This window comes from Daktulosphaira vitifoliae, unplaced genomic scaffold, assembly GCF_025091365.1.
Source record: "Daktulosphaira vitifoliae isolate Bord-2020 unplaced genomic scaffold, ASM2509136v1 Scaffold_1, whole genome shotgun sequence".
In the NCBI taxonomy this organism is placed as follows: Eukaryota; Metazoa; Arthropoda; class Insecta; order Hemiptera; family Phylloxeridae; genus Daktulosphaira; species Daktulosphaira vitifoliae.
The window spans coordinates 37,261,719-37,284,814 of record NW_026099572.1 but is presented as its reverse complement, the minus strand read 5'-3'; the positions used below and the strand labels follow the sequence as shown (position 1 = coordinate 37,284,814).

The 23,096-nt window shown below is 28.5% G+C and overlaps 2 protein-coding genes across 2 annotated transcripts; both read right to left on the bottom strand.

The window, feature by feature from the left end:
- Positions 1-226: 226 nt before the first annotated feature.
- LOC126893830 (protein sister of odd and bowel-like) lies at positions 227-6,865 on the bottom strand. The gene is made up of 2 exons (XM_050664349.1): positions 5,593-6,865; positions 227-940 (listed from the first exon to the last, which is right to left on the bottom strand). The coding sequence occupies exons 1-2, from the start codon at positions 6,318-6,320 to the stop codon at positions 592-594; spliced, it is 1,077 nt and encodes a 358-aa protein (XP_050520306.1). The 5' UTR covers positions 6,321-6,865; the 3' UTR covers positions 227-591.
- Positions 6,866-10,754: 3,889 nt separating this feature from the next.
- LOC126893839 (uncharacterized) lies at positions 10,755-22,672 on the bottom strand. Its single transcript, XM_050664362.1, has 6 exons — positions 22,584-22,672; positions 19,675-19,721; positions 19,233-19,271; positions 17,746-17,847; positions 17,178-17,297; positions 10,755-11,003 (listed from the first exon to the last, which is right to left on the bottom strand). Exons 2-6 carry the CDS (start codon positions 19,709-19,711, stop codon positions 10,882-10,884), a joined length of 420 nt encoding a protein of 139 aa, XP_050520319.1. The 5' UTR covers positions 19,712-19,721; positions 22,584-22,672; the 3' UTR covers positions 10,755-10,881.
- Positions 22,673-23,096: the final 424 nt, after the last annotated feature.

Sequence of the window (23,096 nt, the reverse complement as noted above, 5' to 3'; positions counted from 1 at the left end):
GGCATCAATATAGTTTTTATGGATAATTTCGTTATTTTTTACTGTGGTGTTTAAATTTGAATTTTTTCGGTCTCCTGAAAAGTTATTATTTTTCACTTGATCATCTTCTAACGACAACCGTATATATATAAATTATTTTAATAAAAGACAATTTTGAATCCTAGATAAGTTGATACTTAGAGTACGTCGTAATTTTTGTTATTAGTTAAAAATAAAAACAGAGAAATATCAATTGATGAGACATTTATTTTTACAAAACTTATAAATTATTATTATAGGAATTGTTTATAACAAATACAGTTTAAAATATAACATAAAATGTACAAAAGTAATTTAAATCTAAAACAATGTTTAGTAATTAATTATTGATAATCTCGGTTATTTATACAACCATATACTTTTATCGACGCCCATTAATAAATAAATTATTAGAAAAAACAAATTTTGGGTTCCAAGAGCGATATTTAAATTATAATTGATCAGAAACGACTTGCGGTTCAACCGTGAACTCGTTTAAAAGTGGCCGCCTCAATGATAATTTTTAACCATCGTAACAAACAATGAGTTGGGTTGAAGTTTGAGATCATTTGATCATAGTTGTTTATTGTTATTATCTGCAGCAATCCGTAGGGTAGCCACGCTGGGTTGTTCATTTAGCAGTATTGATGATGAAAGGTTATGGGTAAGGCTGTGACGCCTGAGATCGCAATTACGACGGAAAACTTTACTACAAGTGGGGCAGTTGTATGGTTTGATGTCAGTGTGGGTTAGCAGATGAGTCTTTAGGTTAGACCGCTGATTGAAACTGCGACTGCACACTGGACACTTGTGTGGCGATTCCTCTAAGTGAAGAATTTTATGAACGGCCAACGTGCGAGACTGGCAGAAGCCTTTGCCACATTCCAAACATTTAAATGGCTTTTCTTTCGAGTGTATGTACCTATAACAGAAAATCAATAGTCCTCATTGTTTAAATTGTCATAAATAAATTAAAACATAGGTTTTTTGTGATGGTTAAATTTAAGTTATCGAAAAAGAATGATCTACAAGATTATGGAATTCTCAAACTGTCTAGAAATGTGAATGGTAATTTAAGTTTGTTCTTTTTCCGTTATTATGTACGTTCATAAATTATTTCCTACAGTAACATAAAAAATATAGTTTCGTAAAACTACAAGTTAAAAAAACTTAACGCAGAAAATATCTAATTAGTTTCGTCCTACGATAGATTGATGTCATGAAAACGATATGTAATGAAATTTCAAAGGTGGAAAATAGGTGTGGTATCTGATGTATTGTGTTATGGTAGTGTGAATTATTATTGTCGGTATCTGCAGACAACAAGGCAATCGAAGATCTTAATCGAAAACATTATTATTCGTCTTACAATTCACATGTACGATATCACACCGACAAGAATATTTTTGTCAATATTTTTTTTTTGTAGTAAGTGTTCATGAAGGTGTAAGTTTTCTTTAGATTAAACATTTTTTTACAGTTGATATTTTGCTCACAAACATTGTGCCCAATGTCTTCTTGTTGTTCTTATCGAATTCTCGCTTAAAGCTTAAGCAATTAAACGAGTTAAACGGCTTTTTAAAAATGATTAATTTTTTAAACATTCTGTGGCACGTTTTGTATTTAACCGAGTGTTGTTGATTGTGTTCAATATAAAACAATATCAATTGGGATTAGGCTCATTGATACAGACAGGATAAAATTGGTTTTTTAATGTTTTAATGAAATGCACTTCCAGATATTCATTCGGATATTAACTTGTCATACGCGTGTTAACTATATGCTAAGTATTGCGAAAATAATTCTATTAAATGCGGTTCCTGACGTATTAGTAATGTCGTATGTACTCATGTAATGACACTTTTGGTATATCAGAACGTTAAGGAGTAACCGCCATATCAAGTGGCAAGTGGGTGATCATTTTTTTTAAATATTGTGAAGTATCGAGTTGTTGGGATTTTTCAGATGTCACTTAAATAAAAACCGAACCGGTTTGATAATATATTTTTTTCGTTATACAAAACTAGCCTTGACAAATCCAGCCGTACGCTCGTAGTAAAACGTATTCATTATTCATTTACAACTCAGCTCCGTTTCCTCCAACACCTTGTTAGAAAACATCCAGTTTATTTATTTATTTTTGACTCGATCGAAGCACCTTTACGAACACTACTATAGTGTAATTTAACTAAACGTTCAACCGGTGTAAGTAATTAGCAATGCGTGGTTGGGTACTAATATATGATTACGCGCAGCTTGTTTTAATATCATGCGCTCGTGACGAGTAGATAAGTTACAAGTTTTGAGTGTGTTCGACATTTTTCTAGCTGTTTTATTGTAATTTTCGTTCGACTCATTCAGACCCGTATTTGTGTTCAAGGCGGTCGTAAACTGTTATGTTCTTACAGCAATGCAACGACATCGATGTACATACCAAAGTTATTCACCGAAGTCATAACATTTTCGAATAACTCATGAGAAAGATGCATGTCTGTCCAAGAATTATATAAATAATGTGTAGAGGAGAGAACTCAGTTCTATCATGTACCCAAAATGTAACTTAATTTACTTAGTTACAGTAAAGGTTTCACTGTGAAATTTATTTACAACGAATCACTATGAACAATCAACGAATTTTATAAATTAAGAGAATTTTAGAAGTTCAGACAGACCGATGACGTTTATATTTACCTACCTTGTCATAAATTATAGTAATATGTTTGTAGGTGTCTTGGTATGGTTATTGAGATCCAAAAGCCGTACAATCAAAACCAGTATTGTACAACGGCCGGTTTAATGGTCCNAGACCGATGACGTTTATATTTACCTACCTTGTCATAAATTATAGTAATATGTTTGTGTCTGTAGGTGTCTTGGTATGGTTATTGAGATCCAAAAGCCGTACAATCAAAACCAGTATTGTACAACGGCCGGTTTAATGGTCCGTCACAGAATAATAATATTATACCTGACACGCCTAAAGAGAGTAGTTTGTGCACAACAATGCTTTTAAAAAAAAGGCAACGGCGGTGGCATATTATCGGACCCTTCTTTTTAGACACGTACACGAGATTGACCTTTTTATTCTCACGGCGGCGGTTGTTTTATAAAACGGGTGGGATACTTGAAGGCATATCATTGTTGGAGTGAATTAAAAGATAAAAAACATGCCATGTGATAGTAACTGCGACGCGGGTGTCAAAACAATAACGCGACGAGTCTCCGATAGTCTCCAGTACGTTGATGTTTATTATTCGAGTAATTATCAGAGTACGCCTCTGTGATGACCGTGTGTCCAGTTGATAAATCGGTCGGGGTCTATGAAGTTTTAACTTGCAAACGGTCGTGGCAAATTTCCAAATGCAGAAAGAATGACAAAAAAAAATGTGTGCACGATCATATTTGTACATATGTACAATTTTTTTCTTTCCGGGACTTCGTTCTAACATTCACGGCGACTGTAAACACGACGGACAAGCCGGTTTGATATCCACCATCAGTTTGTCGAGTAAATCTGTTAGTGAAGCTTAAAGAACATCAACCTGAACAGTATTTTTACGCCAACTCAACAATATTTTGTACGTTACTTTTTGCCCAAAAAGTTTTTTATAACGTAAATTATTACACTGTGAAAACTACGTTTTTTACTTTGTGTATTTTTATGGATTTAAAGCAAAGATATTGAGAGACATATTTTATAATTATTGGAAGGACTTATAGTTAATTTGTATCATTGTGTTATAAAAGTAACAAAAAAAAAGTGTTTATGCGTTATAGTCTATTCAATTATAAACTGAGGCTTTGTATAATTAAATATTCCATTCATCAGCATTAATTAAAAGTTATGAGAAATATGATATATTTAAAAGCGCCATTGATGTGTCGCCGTTTTTAAAAACCTGAGATTTAACTTAAGATTATAAATATTTATTTTATGAAATTTTATGAAAGTTTTTTATAATTAACATATATTTAGATTGAGCGAATACAAAATATATGTAATTAAAATAATCGATTAAATAGTTTCTATTATTGAGCAATTTATGATAATTATCAATATGTACATGTTAAAAAATAAATAAATAATGTTTAATCAATTGAAAAATGACGTAAAATCAAAGTTCAATAAAGTCAACAACTACGAATGCGTCAAATTGTCTCTATAATTAATTGTGAATTAAGATGAAAACATAAAACAAGTCTGATGTCAAAACTCATACAGTGAATAACTGCATGTTTAATAAGCAATTATGTTAACGCAAACGGGGTGAATGATTTAAATAACTAAACATATATTTTATTCATATATTAAGCGTGTGGCGTGGAAAAGATACGGAAAAAATTTGCAACAGTTGTGAAGAAGAAAACTATCAAATTACATTCAAATAAGGAGTTTAATACACCCATGAGAACTTACATTTTTAATATAGAATTAAATAAGTGATAATTAAAAACAATTTTAAATTTATTTTACATAAAATGTCTTAGATAGGTTCGTTAACAGTATTTTTCTATCCAATAATATAGTTTTTTAATTAATTGATACTAATCAGCTGCAAAAATATTGATTCAACCCATAGTACCATACAAAATTTAGGATCCCTTAACTAGAGCTTTATTTTTTAATGTTGGTAAGGAATTCGTTGCAAGAATAACGTATTCGTGAAAGGACATCTTTTTGTAGGAACAAATCTGGGAACTGTTTTGTTTAAGAATTAAGCAATGATGAAGTGAACGAATTCATTTTTACGAGGTACATGAAAGAAATGTGCAGTTGCTTTAAATTTTATTGGATCTAAATTGTTTTTTTTGTCTGTAGGTGTTATTAAAAAAAAACATAATTTTATGTTGACAATTAACAATATGTTGTATATTGAAATATAATTATATAAAATAAATAAAGCAAATGAGCAGATGTAAGTTGCAGGATTCTATATACGCTTATAGTTTATACAGGGTCGTTGTCGGGTTTATATCGTTTTTATACTTATCTATGCGCACACTCAGTTAAATCTTGTAGCATATGATTTTATACCATTACAACATAACTCTAACACAACAACCACTAAAGGCGCAGACCCTATTTCATAAATCGTACTTATAGATATGTCCCATGATACATGCAAAAAAGCGATATTAAACATAACTTAAATAGAAACCCGCCTTATATTAAATTACTTTATAAGTAAAAGAAAAGAAGTAAAAAACTGGATTCTTTCGCGTATTTTAATCAAATTGATATTTGATGTTGAAGTTCTACACTCATTTAGTAATCAAATAATAATTATCAATATTTGCGGTTGGAATTTTTTTCAATTATTGGGTTCACGCAAAAACCTAAGGCTATATATTTATTACTTTAACTAGCTTATATTCCTGTATTTCCTATGAAATTTTAGTTATTAATATTTAATATAGTTATTCTGTAATTCAGTAACGGAAGAAAAATATTTCATTCTCTTAACCGCTACAATTAATCTAACAACCTGACCATTAGTCGTTTCTCTGAAGAGTTTCGAAAATAATGATAATTTGTCTTATAAATCTACTGTAAATTTTCATGTACATATTTACCTGTGATCTCTTAGGTGATCTTGTCTTCTGAAAGCCTTTTTACATATATCACATGCATAAGGTCGTTCATCCGTATGCGTACGTTCGTGTATCAGCAGATTGTATGATTTAGTGAAGTGTCGGTTGCAGAAACGGCATATAAATTGTTTTTTAGGTCTTGACATTTGCTGTCCGTTTTCCGGCGACGGTAGTTGGATGGCTGGTTCGTCGACGGACTCGTCATCGATTGATGAAATTAAAGTTGCATTCGCAGTAGGCGACACACTAACAAGCGAAGCGGATAGCCTATTGGCTCTAGGCGATAGACCAGAGAGCTCTTTAGAAAACGCGGGCAGTCTGCCACATTTGATTTTGGTCGCGTGATGATCGCTCTCATTTTCTTCGATGTCGTTAATATCGTCAGCGTAATCGTCTTCATCATCGACTTCTTCGACTACCACTACACTGGCACTTGCCGAATTGCGATCGTCGACCGACTGTTGACGAGGTACAGCCGTCAATCGCTGTAGGGTTAAATACGATTCGAGTGCTTGAAGATTGAGCGCAGCAGCTACGGGCGAATCGGGTGGTAGAAGAGCAGCTTGTTGTAGGGACGAAACAAAAGTCGTTTGTAAAGATAAAGCTACGTTTTGCAACGACCTTTGCAACAGTTGTCCCATTGTGTCCTCTTTGGGGTTGTCCTTGTGTTGCTGCTGAAGGCTGCGGTGATGGGTGACCGGCGAGTTCATTGTTAAGGGTTCCAGTGGTTGCGCCTAGAGGAAGGGGGTTGAAGTTATGATAGGGTGGGGTGATAACGACGGGAGGGGAGTCTGCAATACAGAGAGGGGGTAAACCCGTCGATTCCAAAATCGATTTTCCGGGCTACGCGTGTTCGATAAATATTGTGAAAATATCTCTTACCTCCGTAAATTTTCCTCCGAAGGTCAGTGCGATTTCCCGAATATCGTGCTGGTGACGACTAGCTGCCGCGCGGACCGATACTGTTTTCTTCTTTGGATTACAAAACCGTCTACGGCGGTAGTGTTACAGCTGCCCGTGGTCGTCGGTAACTGCGGTGATTACTACTACAACTACTATACTCCTTTCCCCACTATAACGACGTTTGGCGCACCATCGGTCGGTTACTATTTTGTTGCTTTTTTTCATTGTCCTCTTCTTGCTGTGTGTACTGCCTACCCTACTCAACACGACCGCCTACAACTGACCGCGCGTCGCTGTGCTCAGGTAAAACGAGTAATGCGTAGCGAAAGAAAAATAAAAGACTGTAAAGAAACGTATATGGTCGTGTGTCGCTCAGGCTAAGCAGCCGCCGCCAGTGCGCTTCGCACATATTGAATTACCGTTCAGACGATATAACGCGCTCATTTAAGTAAGCAACGCATGTCATAAAAAACAGTGCACGATCCGGTCCGGCATCTGTGGCGCGGGGTTAGTTTAGCATAAATTGTACGGCAGAAGGTATTTTTTTTAAAACATTCTGCTTTTCTACCCTACCACAAGACCTATAGCTGCATTTGCACAGATGACTTATTAAAACGTGTGAACTATTTCGTTATTTTTATCAATTAGCAGATCACCTAAAGGTGATAATTTTAGATTGTCCCTTATGCGGTTTGTATACAATATAATCTAGGTTAAAGTCAAACAAAAACAAAATAAAAAATCAATAGGTATTTTACGTATTTATGTGTATTGTAAATTTTCATATGTCGTTAAAATTAAATGTCAATACATTTAAAAAAATTATTTATCATATTTATCCTCCCCTTAAAATACAGAAAGAGAATCCAGGGAGAGTTAACGTTATTAATCAAGGAGTTTAAGTTGGACTAAATATGATAGTAATATTATATTTATGAATCATTTACATAATTTTAAAATTTTAATTAACCATCGTATAAAATGTAATTTTGAGGTAAAAAAGTATTTGTAAGCATTTTTTGGAACACACGTGTAAGTGTATGAAATTTTTATTTCTAATTTAAATTTAAATTTATTAAAATAAAGTTTAAAATATGTTTATTTTATTGATTTAAAAACGATTTATCAAAAAAAAAGAATTGAGCTTAAAAAAATGTACAAAACAAAAACATCGAACGGAGCAAGTTGACCACGTCAATTGGTCCTGTTAAAAATAGAATTAGGTACAGTATAGACTTAAAACCTTAATCTTAAACATGGTTTTGTCTTAAAAAATGAGCCTAAATCTAAAACCTAATCATTAATATAAATTATTTTAAATAATGAACGTTAAACTTGAATTCATAAATATCAATATTACATTATTTACCTTTTAACTATTTATATATATAGATATATTAAATATGTATGAACTTCCTCCTTTAATCGGGTAATTTTTTTTTAACCTTTTACATGTAGACTAAATAAGGTAAATCATTAGGAAAACATAAATTTGTCATATTTATGTTTTGGAATCTATTAAGTTCCACTTGATAACCAAGTAGAGTGAAAACAGAGTGGAATAGATCTAACTGAAAACTCATAAAACTAATGGTCCACATAACATTTTATACTTTGTTTTTTAATCAATTTTTACAATATAGGATTATATTTAAAATATGTTTTATGTTATTTGTCACAATTATAGATATTTTTTTATTATAAATTATAACATTTTAAAAATTAATTTTTTTTAAGATTTGAAGATTATAGATTTTATAGATAAGTTTTAAAGACAAATGTTGATATTAAAAACTCTTCTTTTAATTTAGTAATTACGTTTATACAGAATTTTGAAATTAGTTAATTTTTTTTTTTTTACGATTTTCCTATGGTATCAAATGTTATTCTATATTATGTAAAGGACGGAAGTAAACATTATCTTTTTACGTTATTTACTGGTAACATATTCAATTAATTGATATTTAGTGTCTGATTAGGAAATATAGCTTTTTAAACCAAGACACAGTAGTTAACAGCACCTTACAAGTGAACGGAATTACCAAATGATTCATCAAAAAGTGTTTAAAAACAATCGATATTGTTCAAGTCTATAGTATAATATGTTTCATGTTTTTACATAAATTAATTTATATTTACCAATTTTCGTTCAAAATGACAGCTAAACTTGTAGAATATATGTATATCTTAAAATTGTTTAATTTAACTTAACTTCTTATAAAATTTAAGGTTTATTTACTAGTACATATAAATATTAAAAAATGTGTCTTTTTAAATTATAATAGAATACAAAAAAAAAAAAAAATAGTAGAAGTAGTCTCTAATATTTCTAAAAGTTTGAAATAAGTATTTTCTATTAGTTTGAAAAGTCGTTTTAGTGATAATATTTAATTTGGTTGCATCAAGTTGTTTAATTGAATCAGATTTTTCAACTTGATACGATTTTTAATCTTTTGACGTATTGTTGAAAGAAATCGGTGAGAGTTGAGAAAAAGTGGTGACAGACATAAAAAAATATATCTTAGTAAAATTAATACCTTCTAGCTTCGTATCGAAGCTAAAAAAACAATAATACATTTTATTTTATGTATATTAAAATTATAATTAATATTTTTACAGGAAAACTTAAATTATTTTCTTGAATTTTTCCGAATTCTTTTATACTTCATTTATACGCTATGTGTATGTTTGATTATTCTACAATAAACACATAAGCTTTTATCATCACTATAACATTTAGGTAATGAAATTTGACATATTGAGTAGAAATCTAAATTCAATTTGAAAAACCCAGCCCAGCGGGGACAAGTTTAGATGATATCTCACAGTGATTAAAATCACTATTATAAAAAAACACTTGCAATCAGTAGGTAGTATTAATTATAGTAATTAAATTTAGTATGAAATTGATATTTAATAATTTAATTCTGTAATTTTTATGAAAAATTAATAAGTTAATTAATATTAAAAAGTAATTCAGTTGGTGTATAAAAAGCGATTCTTTTAAAATTAGTCAATCGATTTTTCTTAGTTGAAAAAGTTCTACTTTTTATACATATGATTGAAGTTTTGAACCTTCTCAGTAAAAGGAATAATGATCTATTATAGTATGGTATATTGCCCCTGTTGATAGGGGATATGTACAACTTGTGCGGTAACTATTTGACCTGTAATGTGTACAGGAGGTCAACCAAACACTTGTAATGTTAACGATGTAGGAAATAATCACTCAACTCTAGGCTGGACGCGTGTATAAGGGAGAAAGATAGGTAAAATGTAAGAATAGGTCCGTGGAATGTTGGGACATTATCTAGTAGTAGTAGAGAATTAGTAAAAGTATTGAAGAGGACAAAAGTTAATATTTGTTGTGTGTAAGAAAGTAAGTGGAAGGGAGAGAAAGTAAGGGAAATAGGTGAGGGTATAAAATAATATACTTGGGTAAGTCTAATACAAAGAATTGTGTGAGGATAAAAATTGATGAAGAGATGAAAATTTAAGTAGTAGAAGTAGTGACGAAAAGTGACAGAATTATATTCGTTAAATTAATTTTCGAGGAAAAAGTGTTGAATGTAAGAAGTGTCCATGTACCACAAGTAGGATATCAATAGAATGCCAGGCAACAAGGAAACCTGGCGGTGGTATGAGGAATAGTATTGTGTTGCTGATATGTATAGTTGGAGGAGACATACAGGAGTATGGAAATTATAGAAACATAAAGCTGAGTCATAGTATGAAGATTTGGGAAAAAGTAATGGACAAAAGAAAAAGAGGAGAATTATGAATTACAAAGAACCAGTTTGGTTTTTTGCCTGAAAAGTCAAAGATGAAGCCAATTTTTTGTGTCACACAGCTAATAGAAAAGTATAGGGAAAAGAAGAAAAAGTTGTAAAAAATCACATCATAGTAAAATTAATACCTTCTCAGCTTCTCATCGAAGCTAAAATATGTAAGTTTAATTATTAAGTCTATGTTCAATATCTTTAAATTGTCTGTTAAATCAGTCAATTTGTGTGATAAGTTTTCCAAATATTCTGCTAACAACATAACAAACAAAAGAAGGAAATGCTGTACAAATTTTAAGCTTGTAGCCTTCAAGCATTGTGTTTATTTCTTTACTTTTGACCTTGTTGTTATTATATTGTATGCAATTGGTATGTTTTCAGTATGTATGAATTGGGCTGTTATGTTTTTTATAAAATTATTAAATATTCAATCGTTATGTTTTAAGAAATCATGAGAAATAAGAACTTACAGCAATCGTTTAAAGTTTATTTATAATATTGATTAAATACAAACACTATAATAAATCAATGATTATAATGTTTATGATACAAAATATATAATTTGTAATAATGAAATAGCCTTAAACTATTTATTATCATTTTTATATCTTGGGTTTTGAATGTTTTTTTGATTTTTTTGATCATCTATTAAACACTCTTCACACGTATTCTCATATTTTTTGAAACTATTACATTTTATGCACTTACCTAAATTAATTAAATTATATCAAACTCTGATTATTTAAACTAAAATCTATGTTGCAAATATCAAGTTCTTTGAACAAAATATTTATTTACAAAATGTTTTCTTGTATATATATATATATATATATACATGAGAAAACATCTAGCACAGTTGAGTCGTGGGACAGTGGGGATAGGTATTTAGTAATCATTAAGTTTTTTTTTTAATTAATCCCTTATACGTTATAGATGATATTTAACAATGATTAAAATCACTATTATAAAAGACGCTTCAATGCAAATCTGTAAAAAGTGTTTAAATTTTGGAAGGAACTATTAAATTATTTCAAAAGCAACACGTGATTTATTAGTCTAATACATGAATAAATACTTCTTTTTCCTCGTCTTTATCCTAACTACTAGAGGTCAGCTACCCCAATCCTAAACTTTTACTTGACACAATAAATTAATAAATACTTATTATAGTAATTAAATTTAGTATAAAATTGATATTTTATAATTTAGTATTGTACTTTTTACCGAGAAATAATAAAAAATTATAAACTTGTTGTATATAGAATGATTCTTTTAATATGAGCCACTCGATGGGTAGAGGTAATGCTAAACCTCCTTGTGGTCTCCTTTGTAAATAGTGTGATCTTAGAGTATTTTCATAGCTATAACTCAACGAAGTACCTTAAATGAACACACGAAACGAATTAGTTTCAAACCGATAGCCAAACGTCCACGGATCTCCTGGCTTTATTGGTATGAACAGCCCTTTAAAGGGTTACCCTGATATACGTGGCCATAGAGCTAAGAGAAGAAAAATTTTTTACAAAAAAAATTATAAAAACAAAAATAAAAAAAAATCCTAAAACCTCATTATGTCAGCGGAAAACACAGAAACAACAAAGAATCACAAAGAACAATACGATTAGTACACCTAAATATTGAAGGTTTGACAAGAGCAAAGTCTGATATCTTAGGAAAATTGTTTAAGAATGCAGATGTATTGACACTTCACGAGTCCCACATACTGAGAGATGAGACCAGCCGCCTAAGGGTGCCTGGTTTCAATATAGTTGACTATAAAGGACATGTAAAACACTGACTGGCAATTTATGTAAACCAAAACGTTAAAGAACAACTTTTAATACTATTGCCGGAAATGAAAACTCGATTGTCATTTCTGTGGGAAATCTTATAATATACAACGTATATAAACCCCCACCAGTAAGGTGGTCCAACTCAGTTCTCCTAGTTAAAGAAAGCTCTACAATCTACATCGGTGACTTCAACTCACATAGCACATAATGAGGTTATCTAAGTGAGAACGAGGATGGCGCGGTTTTCTTTGGTTGGGCTGCGCTCGGCCTTCTTCATCTGATCTATGACGCTAAGTAGGGTGGTACATTCGAATCAGGTCGGTGGTGACAACTACCTCACCTGACCTTTGTTTTGTATTAAGAGACAAGGATGATTAATCTTTAAGAGTTTCATGACAAATTCTACTTAAATTCCCCAAAAGCCAACATAAGATAGTAGTCATAGATATAGGGGTCAATTTTTCAAGAATCAATAAACCCGAAATGCCTAGGTAGAATCTACGAAAAGCGCGGTGGGTAGACTATACCAAATACACGAAAGAAAACATAAATCGCATTTCTCCTACTTCACAAAACTACTTCAGATATGTAAAACTTAACAATACTTAGAGGATATAAACAGAACTATATACCATGGTGGAGCAAAGAGTGTGACTGACTATTGTGTGAATACGATCAATCTGGAAATGAGGAAATAGCAAATCGATTAATGGCCTTACTGTATGATGAAAGAAGTAATAGATGGATAGCTGCGATAGAAGAAATAGACTATATACAATCAAGCAGGAAAAGTTAGTCTCTTATGAGAAAATTTGGCGCTACGCAGCCTTCAAGAAAGTTGGACGTGTTGCAGCCAATGATATCGTAAAAATTCTCTTCAAAAAATCAAATATTAAACCGCAAACAACAGAAGTAAGAAGAAAACTCGTAAGGAAATGGGAAGAAAAATCGGTTTTTATTACAGACTTCTCAGATGAAGAGATCTATAAGGCTCTAAAAGCTGTAATAAAATAAAAAAGCAGCTGAAATAGATAAAATCCTGACAGAGTTTCTTAAAAATCTTGGTCCCTGGAGTGTCATCAGTTGGATAGCAAAACTGGCCAATAAAACAATAAACACGAATACTCTCCCAAAACTATGATGTGAAACGAAAGTGATAGCTATCTTAAAACTAAATAAAGAAGCTCCCAATCCTATTAACTACCGGCCAATATCCCTATAGTAAACAAGTTACAAACTTTTTGAAATACTTATCTTAGCGCACTTACAACCATTAGTAGAAGCATCCTTACTAATAGAATAAGCCGGATTTAGGAAAGTAGGAACTATTGTTACCAAACCCTTGTACTAGCAACGCACATAGACAATGGTTTCAAGCGACAAGAGAAATCTGTCGCAGTCTTCCTAGACCTCTCATATGCGTATAATACTGTATGGAAGAGTGGATTACTATTAAAGCTGACTAAAATAACAAAGTGTAGAACGACGATTAGACTACTAGAAAATCTACTATCAAATAGACAAATCTATGTATCTCTTAACGATAAGGTAAGCGGGCACAAATTCCTTCAAAATGGGCTTGTGCAACAATCTGTATTGTCTTCAATTTTTTTTAATGCGTATGCGGATGACATCATCAATAATGATCCAAAAAAATTCATATATGTGGATGATGTGGCGCTAGTAGTACAAGTCATGACATTTGCAGCGTTAGATTAGCGTTGAATTACGATTTAATAAAAGTGTAAAAATATTTCCAGAAGTGGCATATAACTTTGAATCCGAGTAAGTCTGTGGCAAGGGTCTTTCATCTCAACAATAGGGAGGCAAACAAAAAATAATATATAGAAATAGATGAACAAAATATTGCTTCTGAAGAATGTCCTAAATAACTAGGGGTGAATTTGATAGAACCCTAACATACAATCAACACTTGGAAGGCGTCAAAAATTAATTAAAATTGAAATTGTAAGTGATTGTTATGTAAAACATACCGTGGCCCATTTCTAGATTAAGGAACAGAGATAAAATACACGCGAGTATCTTAAGATACTCGCGTAATAGAATAAATATTACAGTTAAAACTAATAAGGAAACTTAATTTAATTGATAAAAAAAATAAAGTTAAATATAGACAAGAATACGAGTGTATCAAAAACCATATCGACAAAGAAAAGCAACAAAAATAAAATAAAATATTTAAACAAAATCAAATAATATAACAAACATGACGGACGATATTGGGACACATGCGTTAAAGTTTATCGGAAATTTATAAAAATGCCAGGAGCGGTCTGAACACTCGCTCCTTAAAGTTGGCTAGAAGAAAAAGGAAACACGTGTTCTCTACACATAAATAAAATTAAGTTAATTTATAATAAAATAAAAATGAAATAAAATAATTAATAAATTAAGCTCATTACAAAAACATAATAAAGAATACGATACCCGGTCTCAGAAAAGACCCATCCGATGGTCTGGATGATTCACCGAAAAGACACCCGGCTGCTCGCCGTTGGCGGATCTACTCCATCATTGAAAAAAAAGTGACAATAAAACAACAACATGTGCACTCTAGTATGATCAATGACAGAAGCACAAGATGAAGAGTCAATACCGATCTAAAGGCCAGTCTTTTTGGAAGGGATCAATACCGATAAACAATTCGATTTTAATTACATTGATTCTCGTTTGTCGCTTTATCTAGCTGACGGCGGCAAAAATAATGAGCTGTTGACACCGCTGGGCCAAAAAAAGGTTCATTCGCACATTTTCTTGCACGATAAAATAAAAATGTAGACATAACAAAAAATTATAAACGGTCCACCCGCGAATTTGTGATGTTACACGTCATAAAAATTCATATTTTACAATTAAGAGTCCCCATAAACATAAGCGCAGAAATGAGTCAATGCCTATATTAACTCAAAAAAAAAAAATGATTTTTGTATGATATTTTAGACATCTCATTAAGCGGGTCTGATGAAAATTTCAAATCTTAAGTCGTAAACGCTCGCGGGCGAGCGGCAAAAATTATCTGACCTTCGTTAATAATTTTTCCAAAGTCTCATGACCGAGTACTATATAATAAGATTTGTTACCATTTATATAAGCCAAAATGTTATATGCATAAATAAATAATTAAGCCACTCGAATTCTCTTAAAATAATAAATATATTAAGGAAATTCATTTTGATTTTTTTAATTTTATATTTTTATCGATCAATTAATTATTCAATTTTTTTTAAATTAAACCCTTATACCTTATAAGGGTAACAATTTTATTTTTTTAAAAGATCACATACATACTTAACTAGCTAATAAAATAAAAAATGATCTAATTAGGAAAATGACTGGTTGAAAACAATTTTTGAAAACGTACTTCAGAAGTTATTATTATTTTTAAATATAAGGTGGAGGATGTAGTGATAAAAATAACATTACCCAGCATTAAGTAAACTTAATGCTGGGTAATGTTATTTTTATTAACTCTAAATTTTAAAATAGTTATAACTTTCGGAGTAATAGGTCAAAAGTTGTCATTGACGTAAAAATTTACTTAATTAAATAATTTTTCTTTTAAAAGCTAGTTTAATTTGTACGTAGCCATTAAAAAAAATAAAGTTGATATCCTTATAAAACATAAAAAATGTTGAAAACTCTCTACTTTTGATATATATGTTTCAAGGTTTTAACCCTATCTGTATAAAGGGTAATGATCTGATTAAAAAAAATATATATTAGATAAATAGAATATGTATTAAGTATTTTTGAAGAAATTATATTATTTCATACATTTTTCAAAATGCATGTAGCAATTTAAAATTGTAAATATAAAATTTGACCATAAAAATAACATAAATTTTAAGTACTGCAGTCATTTGCACATAGTTTTTTTTTAACTTAAAGTTTGTAACAATGTTAAATACTATTAGCTATAATTTAGCATCTGATTGATGCTTGGAGTGTTTTCGAAACATTTTCAATATTTAACTAGTCAACACTAACTTTTTATGCAAAAGTCGCCATTTTGAATCTTTCCCTTGTTGGTAGGCTAAAGGACAAATTTTCAAAAAATTTGTATGAAATGAAATACATTGTATCCGTTTAATACAATTATATTAATTATATCTTTATATTTTTTAGTAAAAACTTTTAATGTTTATTAATTATACTTTTGATTTTCATTTAAATATTGATAAGGTACCGCGCTGTGATCTAGACAGGTGATCACTCGTGTTTCTCGATATCAGCCATCTAGCTCTTTATATCACAATCAGTAGTCCTCGTGCGTTTCCCTATCTTTGACCCAAGCCAAGCCAAACGTTGGCTGTCAATTGCAGATCATGATTTCTATTTTGTTTCATCGATCATCTTGATCGTTATTTTTGCATGACACCCTACTAAACGTCTCGTTTGTGACACCTCTATGTATACTGTGTATTTATTTCAACGCCTTAGCACTTTTTGTCCTTCCTACATCTCGAAATGTCTAATTACTTATTGTGATTATAGATTGTCAATGTGTTTCAATTGTGTTAACTATATTAAATTGTGACGAGTAATTAATAAACAGTTTACTACCCTTTTTTGTTATTCAAAATACCTGTGTAGACTATATTATATGTTAAAACTGTGTCATCGACAAGTACAAACTTGAAAATTCAATACATTTCATGATGTTTTTTAATACGTCTATTATAATATGATAAAACGTAAATAGTTCCCCATCGGTAAAAGTGTAATGTATCAAAGAGTACTACTGAGGTGGATAATTATTAAAGTCATACTAAAATTCTATGAATATCATCTCAGATAATGACCTAAATGTACATCACGATATCCATTTAGGTCACAATAAAATGTTACAAAAGCTAAGCAATCGTTTCTAATGGGCTAGATAAAAGATAGAAAAGGAAACTTAGTGCCAGAAATGAACAATCTGTGCAGTGTGAAAAGCTCAGTTACTCTTACAAAAGGTTTGATTTACAAATAAAATATATGTTAAGAGATTTGCCATAGATATAAAAAAAGATACAATCAATAATAAACAAATGTCTTTAACCTATTTAGTATCTTTTATATTTACTTGATGAAGATTTGTTTTTCATAGGAGATAAGGTTGGTAAAGGTTTGTACGGATTCATATTAATAACATCACCGACACGATCATTTAAATACTTATTCCATTCGTAATTGTCTGAATTATCTAAATTAAAAAATAAACATTTAATTCTGATTATTACAATTTATTTCTATATGTCTGTTAAAGTGATTGCTTTTAAAGCGATTTGTGTGTTGTGATTTTCAATTTCTCTATTAACAATAAAAAAACAAAAGAAGAAAATATTTCAAAAATGTTAAGCTTGTAGTCTTCAAGTAATGTGTGTTTGTTTTTATTTTTAACCTTATTGTTATTATATTGTTCGCAATTGGACTGTTTTTAGTATGTATGAATTGAGCTGTTATGTTTTTTTATAAAATTATTAAATATTCAATCGTTATGTTTTAAGAAATCAAGAGAAATAAGAACTTACAGCAATCGTTAAAAGTTTATTTATAATATTGATTAAATACAAACACTATAATAAATCAATGATTATAATAATTATAATAAAAAAATAAAATAAAAATAAAAAAACTGTCTTTATATTTACCGTTGGAGAGTATATCTTTAATAACTGAATCTTTAGAAATACAAGTTAGACACATAGGAAATTCTTTATCAACTATTGTGTCATTACATTCTGGACACATTTCTAGATTAATTAAATAATAGAAATTATTTTTATTGCACATAAAAATAAACTACTAATAAAAGTATTTAAGATTTATTAATTATTATATTCCTTTTTAATTAAACCCTTTTATTTTATATGGGTATCAGCTTTGATTTTTTGAAATGATCACATGCTTACTTAACTAGTTAATAAAGTAAATAATAATCTAATTAGGAAAATGACTGGACGAATTCAACTATAGATGCATTATATTGGAAGTTAGTAATATCTTTCAATATATTGTGGAGACTGTAATGATAAAAATGACATAACCCACCTAAAAAAAATTTATCCGACATCTCGTTTATTTGTAAATGCCCCCAAACTTAAACAAAAAATACTATTTTCGTATAAGAAACCATCATTGTTCTAATTCAATTCATATTAAAATTATATTTTGTCTATATTTTCGATCAAATGGTGTTGCCCTATTAAAAGGAACGAGTAAATACTTCATTTAATCTACCTTTTACAAAAAAGTTATAAAAATGATTTAAATGTTAGTTATAATATTTTCAGGAAGAATTTTCACTAAACTAACAAATTTTTTCAATATGAATATAAATAAGGAGGCTGCCATTTGAAAAAACAAATATTAGCTAACAAAGGCTATTGATTAATTGAGATAACAAAATACAATTTATTCTTTTAATAGCCTCTCTTAATCACCCGATTCTCTTAAATAATAATTATATTATGAAAATCATATTTGCTGTTTTTCGTTTCAAATATTTCTCTATTATCAAGAATAATAATTTTTTTAATTTATCCTTTATACCTTTAAGGATATACCTTTATTAAGAAATATTCTTAATTAGATCATTTTAAGTTATCACCCTTTCATGGCATAAATGGTAAATTAAAAAAAGTAACTTGATAATTAATAAATCAAGAAATCTATAAAATTTATATCAAAAAGAATTTTTTTAGTATAATTATTATTTTAAGAGTAATCGAGTGTTTAATATTAAAAGAACCATTCTGTCCAACCACTTAATAACTTTTTATAATTTTTCCAAAAATATTGCAGTACTAAATTATTAAAAATCAATTTGATACTAAATTTAATTGCTATTATAAGTATTTATTCATGTATTAAATCTATAAATCATATAACTTGTAATCAGGATATAAATAAGGAAATAGGAGTTCCTTTTAAAAACTAAATACTTTCTATAGATTTGCATCATAACGTTTTTTGTAGTAATAATTTTAATCACTGGCATATAATTTATAATTGTTCCCACTGTGCTGCGACTCCATTATGGGTTTTTTAAATCCCATAATTATTTTTATTTTACGAGTAATTGAATGTATTTTCAAGAAAAAATCACTTAGTGTATCATAAATTTATAATATATTACTTTGGCCAGAACACAAACCAGCTGCTTCTAATTTGTCCACTGTAATACAAATAGATTAATTATATATAAATATAATAAAAATTGATCACTTGTGACTAATTAATTCAGTAAAATTTAAACTATATTAAAAATATTATTAATTTAAAAAACTAAAAAATATTAAAAATATTCAACTGACTTTTCATTAATTTTTGTGGCTTTGAGTTGAATATTTTTTAGTTTTTTAAATTTATAATATTTTTAATATAGTTTAAATTTTACTTATATATAAATAATTTATGCGTTATTAATAAGGAAATAAAATGTTTGTTAATCACAATAAATTTAAGCTTAACTGTACGTAAGTTTTGGAAATTATAGAATAATTATCACAAGCTTGTTTTTTCGTGATTCTTCTTAATATTTTGCAAAAAAATTATTTTAGATCGTAAAATTATCTTACCATATGTTACGAGTAATATCAAACAAAATACTTTCATTTTTTTTTTCCTAAAACAGTTTGAGTAATAATTTAACATAATTTTTCTCATATCTCTAAGTATATTAAAACCAATTATATAAGTCAAATGAGAGTTGAGTATGTTCATACTACCATAACTACAAATTGTAACTTTATGTTTTTAAAAGTTGATTAAAGTATGTATTTTTCTTGAATAATAAATTATAGTATTAGAATATTAGTTGTAGAAATTAATAATTAATTAATATTTATTTCAGTAGTTTTAATTGTTCTCTTAATTAATTTAGTCAATGTTATAATTTCTTATCAGTGTAAGGTCATGTCTATATAAATTTTATTATTTTTATCTTATCTATATAAATATTCTATTATTTTTTATTGAAGAAAATTTTAAGTTTTCTAATTTTAAAAACTCAACTCCCTTAATTTCTCTTGTTGTGGAAGTAGATTTGATATATATTAAAAAATACATATAGTGATTTTATTGTATTGTATTAGATATGTTAGTGCTATTTTTGTGGAAATTTAAACTTTTGTTATGGTGGTAATGGTATAACATGTAAATTATTTTTATCAATTAATTAAATTCAGATACGAACAAGAATTAGAAAGAAAATTACTTCTTTGCAGATTTTATAGCTAAAAAGGATGAAAGAGTATTTCATTTTGAAAATATTATGGGAAAAATACACTTGCGTCATGCACAATTCAAAAACTTCTAATATCAATTGGGAACACAAAATGGCAACTTTCAATAGTATGGTTAATACTATATGATTAGTTAATATTCTGGAGAATGTAATATATTGAAGCTAAAATAAAGTTGATATTCCAATACTTACAAGGTATGATTCTAAAAAGTGATCAATAGTTGATAGATCAAAAAATATAGGTCATTAAAAAACAACAATAGCTATGTGCAGTTGAAAAAATAATGACTAATAGGAATAAAAAAAAAATAATGTTCAAAATGTCTTACATTGTGAAACAAATATTCAAATAAAAAGTTCTCAAACTACTCTTTAAAATGAATATGAGGAATAAATGATAATTGCTAAAATAATGCTATACAGGGTGATTTTTTTATCATAACCCAATTAGCTACCTGTATTTGTAATCCCTTGTGTATTATACCTATATATTAACTCAAAAATTTTAAACTTTAAATCTTTATATCTAATAAACAAATTAAGTTTTATTAAAAATTCAAATGCCATTTATTATTGAATTAAAAACTCAAACATTTTATTAAATTAAAAATATGTGTTACCATTTAAAAAAACAAAGTTGACACCCTTACCAGGCATAAGGGATGAACTTAAAAAGTATTACATAGTTAATAATTCAAGAATAATGTGTAACTAAAGATAGTAATAAAAAAAAAAATTTAAATTATTATTATTCTATAAGTAATTGACTGGGTTATGATAAAAAAATCACTCTATATATTGTAAGATGAATATATAAAATAACCTAATATCCCATCGAAACTAAAATAAAGTTGATACCCCTAAGAGTTACAAGGTATAATTCTAAAAAGTAATCTATAGCTGATAGATCAAAAAATATAGGTCATTAAAAAAAATATTTGTTTTCCCATTATTGTATTTATTTTGATAATAATCGAGCGATTTATGATAAACCGATCGCTCTGTATAAGTATACAGAATGGAACAAATATAACTGACAACTATTTTAACTTATGATCTTTATAAAATGTTATACTCTATTTTTAGTAATCAATCATTACATCATAGAACTATATTTATAACATTTTATAAGGCTTCACTTAGCAATTGGTAATAATCTGTTGTAATAGTCCATAAATTACTTATCTTAACAGTTTAAAAAAAATAAACCCATATGTCGTTATTGAAATTATTTTTTCTACCGGTGTTATAAATTCAAATCAATAATATATTTTTATAAGACATACAAATCTTTAAAAAGTGTGTAAAACGCAAACGGTTTACAGTGGGACCAAACGCTGATTTAGCCGGCCAAAAGTACCATTTTTAAATCAACTAATAAAATTTTTTTTTTTAGCACATTTTTTTTATTATATCCTTATAAGGTCATGTACAAAAATTCAAGGCCAAAAATTGATACAGTAATGGATGAGTTCTACTTTAATATCATAACAATGTATTTTTTTGTTTTTTTCTAGGATTTTTATTATCCCTTCAATCATTTTTTCCTGCTAAATTAATATCCTTAATTTTTTTTTAGCTTCGATGCGAAGCTGAGAAAGTATTAATTTTACCATGATTTCTTTTTTTTTTTAATTTTAATAATTTTTTACACACAAAAAAATGCAAATACTTATTTTACATCGTTTTTTAAACAGTTTAACTCAAAATTACGCAATATTACGATTATACCAATACATGCATGTTGTAGAAGAACTCTTAAGCTACAATTAAAAAAAAAAAAATTTTGCGTCAGATTGCATTTGAATTTTTGCATAGAATTTCCCTATAATAAACGTGTATTTTCGTAAAAATTGTAATTTTAATCATTTCATTGGTTTTATCAATTTCTTATTGATATATATGACACCAATGATGTTTTATTGTTTACAAATAAAGAATTATTATTATGCATTTATTAAATAAAGTAAAATTAATTTATATTTGTAATAATTGTTTTGTTATTTACAAATTAATAATAGGAATAAATAATAATTGTGGAAGTAAGATAATATTATGTATTGAAAGCTGTATTATGAAAAAAACCTATTATAATTGAGACTGAGGAAGTAAAAGAATTATAAAATAATTTTGAAATAATGTTAATATATATATATTATTATTATTATTATTATTTAAAGTGACTTAATTGTTAAACTGAAAATTATATCGAAATATAAATATATAGTTTTTATGACTTACTTTTTGTAAAACCTTTTCTATAGTTGAAATAAGCATTCGTTTTAAATATCTATTAAATATCAAACATTATTTATACTTCTCAGAATTATTTTTGTGTTTGCCTAGTCTACCTTCATAATAAACCCATGAATGTTACGAATAAAAACAAATTATTGTTAACAAACATAGACTACAAAATAGACTATTTTTAAAATTTAAATAACATTTTACTAATAATTTATTGTAAAATTTTAATAAACCTAAAAGACATTCTTAATGTTAAATGGAAAAAAAAAATTATTGTAATTCGAACTTAATAAAATTAAGAAACTAAACACTTGTTTTATTAATTAAATTATAAAAAATTAATAAAAGAAAAATTGAACAGTGTTGGATTGAAAGCGAGAGTTACTTTTATTTGGGGTGAGGTTATTAGGTCATAAAATAATATTAGTATTAACTATTAGTAAATTGAAAACATGCCTGGTGATTTTTCTTTGTTTTTAGAATAATTTCAGTGACAGTATCAATTAA